The sequence below is a fragment of the Pseudonaja textilis genome, chromosome 1 (assembly GCF_049901715.1).
Source record: "Pseudonaja textilis isolate UNSWEBS1 chromosome 1, rPseTex1.2, whole genome shotgun sequence".
Classification (NCBI taxonomy): Eukaryota; Metazoa; Chordata; class Lepidosauria; order Squamata; family Elapidae; genus Pseudonaja; species Pseudonaja textilis.
This window is the reverse complement of record NC_141990.1, coordinates 270915928-270929684: the sequence shown is the minus strand read 5'-3', so window position 1 is coordinate 270929684 and position 13757 is coordinate 270915928. Positions and strand designations below refer to the sequence as shown.

The 13757-nt window shown below is 39.6% G+C and overlaps 1 protein-coding gene across 2 annotated transcripts in view; it reads left to right on the top strand.

Moving 5' to 3' along the window:
* TYRO3 (TYRO3 protein tyrosine kinase) overlaps positions 1 to 13757 on the top strand; it is a 75299-nt gene that overhangs the window by 9128 nt on the left and 52414 nt on the right. For both annotated transcript variants that reach the window (XM_026709822.2, XM_026709813.2), the window contains exons 2-3: positions 5504 to 5687; positions 11596 to 11696. In XM_026709822.2, the coding sequence (XP_026565607.1) occupies positions 5504 to 5687; positions 11596 to 11696 (285 nt within the window). The remainder of the gene's footprint in view (positions 1 to 5503; positions 5688 to 11595; positions 11697 to 13757) is intronic.

The window sequence follows — 13757 nt, the reverse complement described above, 5'->3', positions numbered from 1 at the left end:
TTGTAACCATAGAATAAGAAGTAATTTTGTAGTGGTACTTATATTTGTTTATATATTGTACTTATATTTAAAAAGGAAATTGGAAGCTTCTATTTCTTTTTATTCTTTCTTCAAGTTGATCTTTGTTTTTCTTGCCTCTCTTTTTTGCTTTTGCCTTTTATTAGTTTGTGTTAGCTTTTATGCTTGTTATAAAACTTTCAATAAAAATATTAATAATAATAAAAGAAAACTGGTAGGGCACGCTACTGTATATAAATGGGCAGCAGTCTCTAAATTGACTTGCACAGCATGACGTTACCTAGTTGGGTAATGAAACAACCAACCTATGAGAGCACCAATAACTCCATAAATGTTTATTTCTTAAATAGCAGGAGAATGGAAGTACATGTTCCTAAGGATGTTTTGTACATTCCAGGAGCTACTTCAGATAAAGCCCTTTTCTGCATATCATATACTGTAGTAAAGCTCCTCACAGAAGGATTATCTTCAACAGGGCTTCTCCTGTTGATCTGAAAAGCATATTACATGAACAGAACTATTTATGTTTTTTTTTTAAAGTAAATCGTAGCTTAGCATGGTGTACTCCGTCAGTCAATATTACGCCTCAATGAGTGCAATTGCTAGTTTATCATTGGTAGATGAATGTTTTGTAGAGGTGCCTTATGAATATACTGACAGATGTAATGTCTGCTTTCTAGGAGATCAGTGAAATGCAGGTTCAGTTCTCACATTTTGCACTGTGTGCTTTGGCTTTGATCTAGGAAAGAAGAAGAATTGTCATAGTCGTTTCACTAAGAGAAGCAGTAGGTAGAATAGAATGTGCGTTTGTTCGTTGGCACGTGTAGCTATGTGATTTGAACCATGAAGTACCTTCTGGTTTATTATAAGTCTTGTTTCTTTTACTTTGTTAGTACCATTAAGAATGGGGTGCAATGGCTCAGCTTGTCATTTGGAAACCAACCACTACTTCCTATGGAGATGTTTGTAAATCTCTTCTTCTTGAGATAAGGCAAGAGGACAGATATGTAGAGTTCTCAATTAACAAAAATACACAGCCATGTTTTACCACTTTTTTGCAGGACTAACACTATCTAGTTGTTGGAGACATGGCTGCCCTTTGTGTGAATAGTGGGTTCTAATGTTTCTTCTTATCATTCAGACTCCATTGAGTTTATGTACAATGAACGAGGAAGCTGCAGGAACTGGATATGTCTAACAAAGGGAGGGACTAAAGGTCACATGATAGCAGTCTTCCAATATTTGTGGCAGGGGTGGGATGCTGTCCAGCTCTATAGAACCGGTAGCTCTGAAGAGCAGCAGACACAGAACCGGTTCTGTGTTTGCTGCTGCTTGGCCCACCTGCCCGCCCAGGCTCTTACCTGTCCTTTCTTTCCCGCTTTTTCAACTTCAGCTGCTTTGCACAGCACAGCTGAGGTTGAAAAAGCTGGGGGGGGGGGAAAGGCTTTTCAAATGCTGCACACCTGCACGCAGCGCTTTTCAGCTGTCTGGGCAGCACAGCTTAAGGTTTCTTTTTTTACACACGGGCGCAAAACGTAATCACCGAACTGGTAGTAACACCAGTTGAATTCCACCCCTGGTTTGAGGGGCTGTCACAGAGAGGAGGAGGTCAACCTATTCCCCTTGAGGGCAGGAGAAGAAATAATGGATGGAAGCTTATCAAAGAGAGAAGTTGTGAGTGCTCCATCACTGGAAGTTTTAAAGAAGAAATTGGAAAGCCGTTTGTCCAGAATCATATAGTCTCCTGCTTAAGCAGGGGGTTAGACTGGAACAGATGCCCTCAACTTTGTGGGTGAGAAGGGAACCAGGCTGTCACTTGTGTGAGTGGATCTGTGTGTGTGCATGTGTACCGGTCCACTGCTCAGGGGGCCTGGTTTTGAGTAGGCTATGGCCCAGGGATTGCCATCCAAGACATCCAAGGTCCCTTCCAGTTCTGTTATTCTATATTCTATAATTTTCTGTTAATGGAATTCCACTAGTGCAAAGATAACATTATATCTATATAATTATTTCTTCTCCATTATTCCAAGGGCAGTTGGATTAATTCTAAGACTTACCATTCCACCTGATACAATTGTGGAATTTATTTGGAGCATGTTAATAACTATGCACTGCTAGATGGTTTGGAGTCATAATCGTTTGGATTTTTTGAAACGGAGTTGACATAAGTTTGTCAAGCAAGTTGGGTGACTCTGGCTTTGTTTGGCCTGCTCATTCCCATAAATGCTATAATAGCTGGAGCTATCCAGTAGGTTTAATTAAATCTCTTAAACACCATTAAATTTAGATGTACACTCACATTTATCAGATTGCATGATCTGAAAAGCGGACCGTACACCTGCGAGAATACGCTAGGACAGGAGTGTCACTTGATTTCATTGAAGGCCACATGAGGGTTGTGTTTGGGGGCCAGGTGGGCGTGGCCAGCTCAGCCACTCATGTTGGGGGCCCCGAGCGCTTTGCAAGTGAAAACGGGCTCCCGAGCTGCATTTTCGGCTGCAACAGCCTCCTGCAGTCTTCTGCCAGAGAAAACGGAGCTTGGGAGTGCCACCCACAGCCTTTGTGAGCTCCATTTTTGGCTGTAACAGTCTCCTGCAATCCTCTGCCAATGAAAACAGAGCTTGGGAGGGCCGCACGCAGCCCTCCCAAGCTCCATTTTCACTGGGCCAGTTTTCGCTGTTTCCAGGGCAGATCCGGCCTCCAGGCCTTGAGTTTGTCACCTCTGCACTAGGAAGAAGAAGAAGATGGGTGCTTTTATGGAGAAAGCCGGCAATAAGTGTTTGCTTTTTAAAAGTATTGCTATATCAAAGAAAAATGGAACTGGAGCTATGAAAATTCACAAGAGTAGTTTCATAAAACACCTACAGTCTCTGGCTGGTTATTATTTAAAATATCTTCGAGCCATCCTTCAGTTCAAAAATTCAAGCCTAGTTTATTTATTTGTTTATATACACATTTCTATACCATTCCATCCCAAGTCTTTGTGCAGTTTAGCCAGGATAGAAAACATAATAAAAACAAGTAATAATGTTTATAATCATAATTAAAATTAAAACAAGATAAAATTATGTACCTAGAAAAGTTATGTATATACCCATAATCCAAATCCTGCAGCCCAAACATTCCTAATATTCAGAAGGCCAATTCAATAATTTTTTGTCATTGTTTGTTTTAAACTTAGCAATGGAAGGGCTCCTGCCATGTTCCTCAGATCTGTCACAGTACAAGAATCCAAAGTTTCTCCCTCTAAAAAGACTGCCTAGACAAAGAGATTCTCCTTAAAGTAGACAGACTCTATGATATTCCAGAACCAAGCTTTGGAGGCCTTTTTAGGTTAACAACAGTCCTGCTGTGCTATATTCATAAATCTGTCAGCAGCACAGATTAAACCAATGGTATCTGACTGGCCAATTACATTCTGAACTAACAGATTTGGGCTGGTCTTTGGGTGATCTTCAGATACAGTGCCATGTACCATGTAGAGCACACTAAATAATAAACACAAAGTGATAAGTCAACTTATATTTGCTTAGTCCTAAATAGATTTTGGTTTGCAAAGGCAAATACAGAATAATTGATCTGCATTCTGAAACAGATTGAGTGATCATGAATATAATATTTATTCTCAAAACCTATTGTTATCATCATCATTATCTATCATGGTATATTTTTCCATTAGCAAGCCTGAAGTATCTAAAAAAGATTAACATTGCTTAGTTATACCTCCTTATACAAAATGGTTCCAAAAGTTACCAAGATAATATAAAGCTATCAAGGATGTAATAATACTGACAGGCAATAGTCTAGTGACTGAAATCTCTTCTGTCTTGAAGCTTAGTTATCCTCTAGTTTATTTTGCTCCTTGCAGTATATCAATATCTGGTCTGTTAAAAGTCTTCCTTATAAATGCTCATGGTCTCCTCTACTGACATTAAAAGTGTCTGATGGGCCTAAAACATATCCTGAAGAATACATTTATTCCAACAGAAAAAACATCACAATCTGCAAATGAATTAGTGACACCTTTCCAAAAGAGAGATGAGATCAGCATTTGGCATGTATCCTAAGTTTGCGGGTTGCCTGGCTACTGGTTCAACTAATTCTGCACCACACATGGGGGAAAAGGGAAGAGAAAAGGGAAGAGAAAAGGAGAGAAAGAGAGAGAGAGACGTTCTAAAAGTGGTTGGTTTCCTTTCAGGGCTAAGCATTCAATCCTTCCATAGAGTTTTCACATAGTTCAGAAGCTTTTGCAATTAAGAGAAGCTGTGAACTGAATGAACCCCTATGTGAATTATTTTTTTACTCCCCATAGGAATAGTTCAGAGTTGCACTTTCTTTAAAGTAATGAATATTATCTGGGAATCAAAAAGCACCCAGAGGGAATTTGGGTGGAATTGTACGATTGTTCTGAGAATAATTCTTTCAAATGCATGAGCCATGCAGTGTTGAAAGGATACCTAATTCATCTGCGTGTACTGCTGAAAAATTGCTACTGGTCTTCACCCTGCTGATTTCCAAATGAGCACATTGTTGCAGAAGTCCTGCATACTTTTATTCTCCTTTGCTACAATATTTCCTAACTGGAAATTCAGTGTTCATATCCTGTAATTATCCATACATAAAGCTTCAGATGAGGTGCATTGAAGTGGTTGTGCATTTAGTTCTTCGACTGTATCACCCTATAGCAGTGGTCGCCAACCAGTGGGCCGGGGACCACTGGTGGTCCATGAGAAAATTTTGGTGGTCCGCAGAGAAATGTCACCCCAAAGCACCCCCCCAAAGCAATTAATCCAGGCTGCGCGGGAACACAAGGCTGTGCCGCCCACATGGCCCACAGGAACACAAGGCTTGTGTCGCCTGCATTGCAAACGACACAAGGTAGTGAGGGGAGGAGGTGGAGAGAGAGTGGGGAACTTGCCTCACTCACCCTATGCACTTCGCCTGGCACTGGGCTGCTTCTTTCTGGTTCTTTCTTCTGCTTTGGGCTACACACAAAGAAAGCAGCAAAAGTCCTTGTTTCTCTCCCCAAATTCCACCAGAAATGAGTCTTTGGGACCCTGCAAGACATCCTGCTCCAAGAGGCTGCGCCAGCGCGACAAGTCTCACAAAGACTCATTTCTGACAGAGTTTGGGGGAGAGAAAGAAAGACTTCTGCAGTTACTGCTATTTTCCTTGCATGAAGCCAAAAGTCTCTCTCTCCCCCCCGAGAACGGAGCTGGAGACGGTATCCTGTGAACCCAAATAAAGAATGATTGATCGGTAGGAAAACGGGGTAGGGACTTTTCCTGCAGACTTTTGGGGGGATTTTCCCAGGGTCTCTGGTCTGCAGGATTTAAAATGATGAGTTTGGTGGCCCCCGAGGTCCCAAAGGTTGGCGACCCCTGCCCTATAGATCAGGAACCTTGATTGATCTGCTGTACTCCCAACCTCCTTCCTCCCCTACCTGGGAGCAAGGATGGGTGGGAGTTTCCTTTCTTCTTTCCAGAAGCAAAAAGGGTTGGAATACCAATCAAACTGACCGTCTCTCAGGGGCAGCCAGTGAAGCTGAACTGCAGCCTGGAGGGAATGGAAGAACCAGAGATGCTGTGGATCAAAGATGGAGCTGTGGTGCAGGGTATAGACCAGGTATACATTCCAGTAAATGAAGAACACTGGATAGGCTTCCTCAGGTAAGAATGACATAGAGAACAGGATAGGCTAGATCAATGTATGATGAATGCTAATATTAAAGATTAATTTATTTTGCCCTGTTTTGTGGAATTTTTCTCCTGAATCTAAACCAGTGTTTCTCAAACTCTGTAACACTTAAAATTGGTGGACTTTCCCATCCAGTGTGGAATTCTGGAAGCGGAACTTGGCGCATCTTGAAGTTGCCGAGGTGGACAAGCACTGATCTAAACTTTTTATGCTTTCTAGTTCTTTCCCTATTTTTGTTGCTAATGGTTTATAACATTGTGCCTACCCGTAATATTGAAATGCTTAAGGCACTCTACGCTCATTATTTAGTAGCAATCCTTATAACAAATCCTAAACACGTTGAACAATTTCAATATAATTGCCCCCTCCCTCCAATATTGCAACCTGAGCTTGAGGGAGAATGATTTGCTGTAGGCAAAAGTGGGCTTTTATGGACTGCATTTTGGAGGGACAAAACTACCGTAAAGTGGGATGAGAAGGATGGATTTTCAATTTCTTCCTTTGTTGTAGGAGAGGAAAGCCTCTTTGTTTTTTGTTGGTTTGTTAAGCTTGTTTTAGGCGATTTGTGCCTGTAGCAAAATAATGGTAAATGATATTACTGTTCTTCAAAATTATGGTAGAGGGACTCCAGGGACATATTAGGGCATCCAAGAGAAGGGGTGATATCAGAAAAGTCAAGAAGATAGCTACAACCCACAGAGCTTTGATTGCATGGCTGCTACTGCCATTATGACTTTTGTGACACACACAGATCCCCTGGAACCCACAAAAAGGGAGCTTTTAGAGATTTTATTCATCTTTGTGGCCTAAGGAAAACTATTTTTGCAACCTGGTCTTAAAAAGCCCATTTGAAATACGTCCAACTATACATCCAACCGGTAAATCTGCATGGTACCATCCATCTGTCTCTCAACCACACAATCTTTTTATTTTCTGTACCGCACATCCTTTTATTTATTAGAATTTCTTGATGGCACCTGCAGGAATTCACGAAAGGAAGAAACAAAAATGTGTGGATAAGGTAGAAGGTTTGGTGGGTACCTGGTAACAAATTTGTACCTGTGCATAACCTATTGCAATCACTGGAAGCAGAATACATTTTGCAAATACTTGAAAATAAAGATAAAGGTGGATATATAGGTGCAGTTTTCTTGGCAACAGAATTCAGCTTTGCATGCCCTTCTCTCTGGCGCTACTTTTTAATTTCCCAGTTTGTCTAAGCACAGCAATCTTCCTGGCAGTCTCCTATCCGAGTTCTAACCAGGCCTAGTTGGGTGGTTGCTGCTACTTACTTTGTGTACCTGGTAGTGAGTTTTTTTTAACCAGTGGTCTTGTTTTCTATATCCTGGGTTCATAGATAAAATAAGGGGTCATTTTTATAAGTAATAGAGAGGCAGAATATTCCAATGCAAGAATGCAAATTGACACTGGATTGTCCATTCCAAACCTCTTAGCTTTGCTAGCTAAAGAATCCAGAAAAAAATGTTCATTTTCTTCCATCTCTAAGATTGGCATTAAAGAGAACCACCAGCCTATATTGTATTAGTCCCCACAGATTTCTGTTGAACCTGTAGTTGTCATTTTATCCAGAGAGAACTTTCTCCCCTGTCATGGTTTTTGTTTCCAGCATTGTTAATGATAGCTTTTGAAGATAAAGAAAGCTGTATACTACTTTTATATACTGTATATATTCGTTCCCCTAAGCTCTGCAACAAAACTAGATGGTTAATTTCTGAGATATATAATTAAACATTTCCTTGACATTGGTTTTTTTTCCCCTTCACATTCTTTTCTCCTTGACTTTGATTAAAAGGAGAGAATTTAATTCAGCCTCTACTTCCTAGATCAAATCTGGGATCTGCAGCGAGAAAAAGATGTGTCATACAAACCAAGCCTTAGTCATCTCCCACAAGCAATGTTCCAGAGTATTTACTCCATCATTTACTTTAAGCCAAGGATGCAATACTTCAGTCAGTTGATTATAAGACGTAGAAAAGACGCTTAGTGTGCTTCAGTGTATGTGTATTTAAAAAAAGCTGAACTCATTTTCATGGTGATTTTGCCAGACGTACTTGAGAAGAAGCTCTCTGCAAATAATCCCTTTGGGGCCTTCTGAATAAATAGTTTCTCGAGATTTGTAAATTGTCAGCAAAGCCCTTGAAATTTTATTGTGCTTCTGTAATGAAATTGATATCTCAGTGTTTGCAGGAAATTAATATTTCAGTGTTCTACAGTGACAAGCATTCATGTTTGCATCTCAGGCAATCCTAACGACAGCCTGCATTGGAAACTTCAGCTTACGTTGGTTGAATAATAGTGTATGAAAGGAGAAGTCAATTTTGGTGGGCAGGTCAGGGCAGACAGCAAATTAACAGGAAAATCAGAGAAACCTAAATACGAAAGTAAACTTCCCGTCTTCATGTCCAGAATATGAGCTGAGTTATCACAAAACTGGATGCTGTCACTAGCTGAAACTTTGATCATTTTAAGAATGAGTGATGAGTGGTGGATACGGCATTGGACTGGGGAGATTCAGATCCAAACCCCTCCTCAATCATGGAAATTCTGGCACACTTTTTTTTTTTGGACCACTCACTTTCTCTCAGTCTACTTTACTGAATTATTGTGGCGGGGTAAAATGAAGGTGCCCATGAAAATCAACTTGAGCTCCTAGAGAAAAGATGATATATATTACCATGTGAATTAATAGCTGGGGGTAGAATATCTCTCTTGGATCAGGTTTTTAAGATGTCTCTCCTAATAACTTCTACAACAAATTGAAAGAATGCTAGTGAAGCTTTTCCTAAATGTCATTATTATTTACCTGACATCTGAGGCAAGTATATAAATCACAGTGTTTGCATGATGACATCATCATGCATGCTTCATCATTTATTGCCTTGCCTCACCCGCCTTACCTCTCCTGTGGGCATCCATGGCTATACCACATCCCAGTGAAATGAGTTATCCTCCCAAAGGCATTATGATATTTCCCTTTCTTCTGATGAGAAAATGATTAGTTTGTTAGGAGACTTATTAAATTTGAGCTATGCTGAGTAAGGTCAAAAAAAATCACAGATCCTTAAGTAATTTCTTTTATGAAGGAACATTTGCTCTGTCCTCTTCACTCTTGTAAAATAAACATTATTTGCAATCTGTGCCTATTTCCAAACTTCAGGTTTAGGGCTGAATAGTTTGGCAGCATTAGACTTCCTGGAACCAGTGAGTGATTTAACTCCCTCAAAACCTTCAGACAGGAATTGCACAGTTCATTCATGTGGGTAGTAATCCTAGAGTATCATCCATCGGTGCCAATTTTTTTAAAACCCTTTTGGAAAAAAAAAATCTTTCTTTCACTTCATTCTTTGGAGGGTTTTTGTTTCAAGAGAAAATTTCTCCAACCAGATGTTCTCCAGATGTTTTAGGATCCCATAATATCTGGCCAGCATAGCTAGCACTTGGAAGCTGTGTTAGGGAAGGCTGTTCTACAATGTAGTTCTTGCTTTCTGATCTATTCACAGAAACATTTTTAGGTGAAACCGTCTGAAGGCGAACCTGTTTGTTTGTTTCTTTGCTGCCCATCTCAGCCACAGGGTGACTCTGGGCAGCTTACAGTGGTTTTTTTTTTAATTTTTATTCTTTAAAAACAAAAAATACAAAAATCTCATTTCCATTAACAGTTATTGTGTCATTGTATATACATGTTTCTTATTTTGTGACTATACATTATTTTTATCCTTATCCTTCACCCATTCGTACCACCTCTCCCATGTTGCATAGTATTCTCGATCCTCTTTGCCTTTCAGTTCCATAGTGAATTTATGTAGTTCAGCACAGTCCATTATTATTTGAATCACAATTTCACCTGGTGGTATTTTATCACTCTTCCAATTTTGTGCTAACGTGATTCTTGCTGCAGTTAAGATGTGTACAGTAAGGTATCTTTTCTCCTTACTCAAATTCCCTTTGATCATACCTAATAAAAACATTTCGGGTTCCAAACTCAATTTATATTTTGTAATCTCAAAAAGCCATCTCTGTATTATCTTCCAGTATTTTTTGACCTCTATACATTGCCACCACATATGGAAAAACATTCATTTCTTTTGTTTGCACTTCCAGCATTCTGGTTTCAAGGTTGAATACATTTTCACCAGTCATGCCAATGCTAAGTGCCATCTACAAAACATTTTATATTGATTTTCTTTGAATGCCGTCGACAAAGTCAGCTTCCAGTTCTTGGTCCAAGTCTTTTCCCACTCATCCAAATTTATATTATGATCCACATTTCTTGCCCAGGAAATCATTGGTCCCTTAAAAATTTCCTCCTCTTGTTCTACCTCCAGTAAATAATTATATGTTTGTATTATGAATTTTATATCCTTGCCTGTCAAGATTTGCTCCAATTTTTGTAAATCTTTGTCTATCCCTAGCTCCTTTATATCGTTCTTAAATTTAGTTTGAATTTGCAAATATACCCACCAGTCTAATATTATCCCTTGTTCTTTTAGTTTATCCAGTGTTTTTAATTCCCCCCGTTCATCTACCAATTCTTTATAACTAATCATTTTTTAATGTCCCTTGTATTTGGATATAATATAGCTTCCATAGGTGAGATTCAGTTTGGTCTTTTCAAATAATGCTTTTTTTATTTTCTCCCATGTTTGTAAAAATGAGTCCCTTATCAAATGTCTATGGAAATAGGAGTGGATCTTATTCTTTTTTATCCCATAGAAAGGCATGCCACCCAATTTGGAGGTCATGACCTTCTATCACCAAAATTCTTTTATTTTTTAAGTTTATCCACTCCTTAACCCATAAAATTGCTGCTTGATAATATGTTTCCCATTTTGGGAGTCCAAGGCCACCTCTGGTTCTACTATCTTGTAACATTTTCAATTTTATTCATGCTTTTTTCCCCATCCATATAAATTTCATTACCATCCTATCTAATTCCTGAAAAATTCTTATCCAATTTTATAGGTATTGTTTGAAAATAGTATAATAGCTTCGGTAGTATGTTCATTTTTATGGCCGCTATTCGGCGTAATAGTGATAATTGTAATTTTCCCCAATTGATCAGATCTTTCTTTATCTGTGAAAGTAATTTTCTATAGTTATCCTCTTTTATGGAAGAGCATCTTCCTGTTAACCAAATTCCTAGATATTTAAGTTTTTTGACACTTTGTAATCCCAATTTCCTTTCCAATTGTTTTTTTTTACTTTCTATCAAGTTTTTGGTTATTACTTTTATTTTATCTTTATTAATTTTTAGTCCTGCTACCGCCCCATATTCTGGGCAGCTTACAATGTTATTGGATCAATTTAATGATATACATCTTATTTGCAAAATGATCCCAAGTTTAACCCTTAGCAATTTTAGTCTATATGGCTAGCCTGGGAATGTCTTCCAGGTAGGATCTGCTAGTCAGAGGAAATAGTAATTGACTGGATATCATTTTGAGATCCTGTTTAATGTAGTAGCTAAGGCATCAAACTAGAAACTAGGAGACCATGAGTTCTAGTTCTGTCTTAGCCAAGTGGATGATCATGGGCCAATCATTTTCTCACAGCCCTAGTTGTCAAGCAATGACAAACTATTTCTGAAATTTTGCCAAGAAAACTACAAGGCCTAGGCCAGACAGTTGCCAAAAGTCAAAACTGACATGAAGGCACACACATAACAAAATATTTCATTGATGCAGTTCCCTTTCCTCCTTTTTAAAATGTTCAGGGTGAGGAAAACAATAACACTAAAAAGACTGCACTATTCAATTTGTGACAAATTAAAAACAAAAGAATTAAGAGATATTTTATATCCACACGTTTGTTTGTATACAGTATTATTTACCATTTTATATTCCCCTTTCAACTTTCTAGCTTGAAGTCTGTAGATCGGACAGATTCTGGAAAATACTGGTGCCAAGTGGAGACCAATGGGAAGAAAGAGGAATCACAACATGTATGGCTTATTGTGGAAGGTAAGGGGTCACGTTGCTGACTTCTGTCTGGGGCAGTTGTGATTATTGTAAACTGTGAGAGGAGGTTGCCGTGATTGACGTTAGCCCATTTCCAGGGTCTGTGCAACTATGACCAAAACAAAAATATTCTCATAATGAGCCAATAAAGACCCAAGTTGGTGGAAGGGAGTAGCTGTAGACTATTACATAATTTTTGCAATCTTTGGTAGTACAGGACGTGGAGCATTTCCAAGGCTGTTTCCAGACTTGTATTTGAAATTGTGCATAGGAAATTGCTAGAATGTGACTGTCCGCCTATGTCTTCACAATAGAACAGGGGTGTCAACCTCAATTTTATTGAGGGCTGCCTCAGGGTTGTGTTTGACTTCAGAGGGCCAGATGGGCGTGACCAGGATGGGCGTGGCCAGCTTGGCATCATTCATGTCGGGGGCACTTGTGGTAGTTCAGGCGAGCCTGGGGGTATCCTCCTGCAGCCCTCTGCCAGCGAAAATGGAGCCAGGGACCCCGAGCTCCTTTTTCACTGGCAGAGGAACCATGGGCCAGTCCTTCACTATTTCATGGGCCAGACCTAACCCCGCTGTGGGCCGGAATTTGACACCCCTGCAATAGAATAATGATATGAGTATATTGGTGATCGTATCAATTGTGGAAAAAGGTCCAGATAATTTTTCAAGACATTGATTTGCTGCTTGTGAGTGAGGAAAGATTGATGTCCTTCTCTGTTTTAGGTCTTAGATATATGTTATGAAAATAGGGGAAAAGGGAGATCATCAGGGGTGAAATTCAACCACCTTGGCCCACCTTAGGAAAGGTGGTAGGGACAATTTGAATCGTCCCTGGTTGCTATTACTATTACACCAAATATACCAAGCCACGCCCACAGTCACGCCCATAGAGCCAGTAGGGAAAAAATTTGAATTTCACCCCTGGAGATCATACACTATTGCCAGTGGCATTGATTTCAAATCTAGGACTTAGCTTTGTTAGGAAATTCCAGAGGGTCCCAGTCAATTACAGAGAAAAGTTAATCAGATTAAGGAGAGGCAGGAGACTGGTTAAACACAAGCTAGGGATGTGTTCAAAGGTCAATAAGCTGTGATCAGGCAGAAGTTGGAGTCCAGCATTAGTTTTGGTAGATCACAGTCAAAGAGACAGAGGATGAAGCTTAGCAGAAAACTGGGCTGGAGGATTAACGCTAGATAAAGTCAGGCAAGCTAAAACTAAGGAAAAATGGTTTGGGTAGAGTGTTCTTATAAGTAAACGCTGCAGTCTGCTTGGCTGGCTCACGAACCAGAGAACTGGTGATATAGGAGGGAGATTGTCTGCTGGAGGCTCTGATTAAATCTCTCCTATGGTACCCTACAGCATGTTAACTTTTAATGGTTGTAGGGTTTTTGTCTCCTGATATCATTGCTTACATTTTAAAACGATCTATATTTTGATATTTGGTTGAATGTAGTAGGATCTTAGCTGCTTATTAATGCACCCGTGCTTTTAACTGTAGGGAAACTGTGTGGGAGTAGCATATAGGGTTTTATTCCTTCCTTACTTCTGTTTAGATGGGTACTTGGTAGTTTATGCAGATTGGATGGAGGACATATTAAAGAGCCTTTGGCCTCGGTAACTATACATCTGTGAAGCCCAAACTTACATGATTCATAAAGGATGGGTGGCTTCCTTTAGCTTACCTTGGGAGGATCCGTATGGGCCATAATTATGGCCCTGGACCTGACCATGCTATCAGTGTCAGCTTGTATAATAACTAGAAAGGATTCTGCGGCAGAGCTACATTCTAATGCAGCAAGCAACGCTTGCTGTTCTGACTCATGGCTGAATCAGAGTCCCAGCATGGGCTCAGAGTACCATGCTCTTTAGATATTTTTAATTTTTTTTTGGCACAAAAATACTTGCAATACTGTTTTTTTTTTTTCCTCCTATCCTTCTTCTGGAAAAAAATAATGAGATTTTCAGTGGCGGTAAGCATAAAAGAAACGATACAGGAAGGTTGCATGAGCTGTATCAGCCACATGGGGAACAAGGAAGCCTCTGCTTTTCCTTATT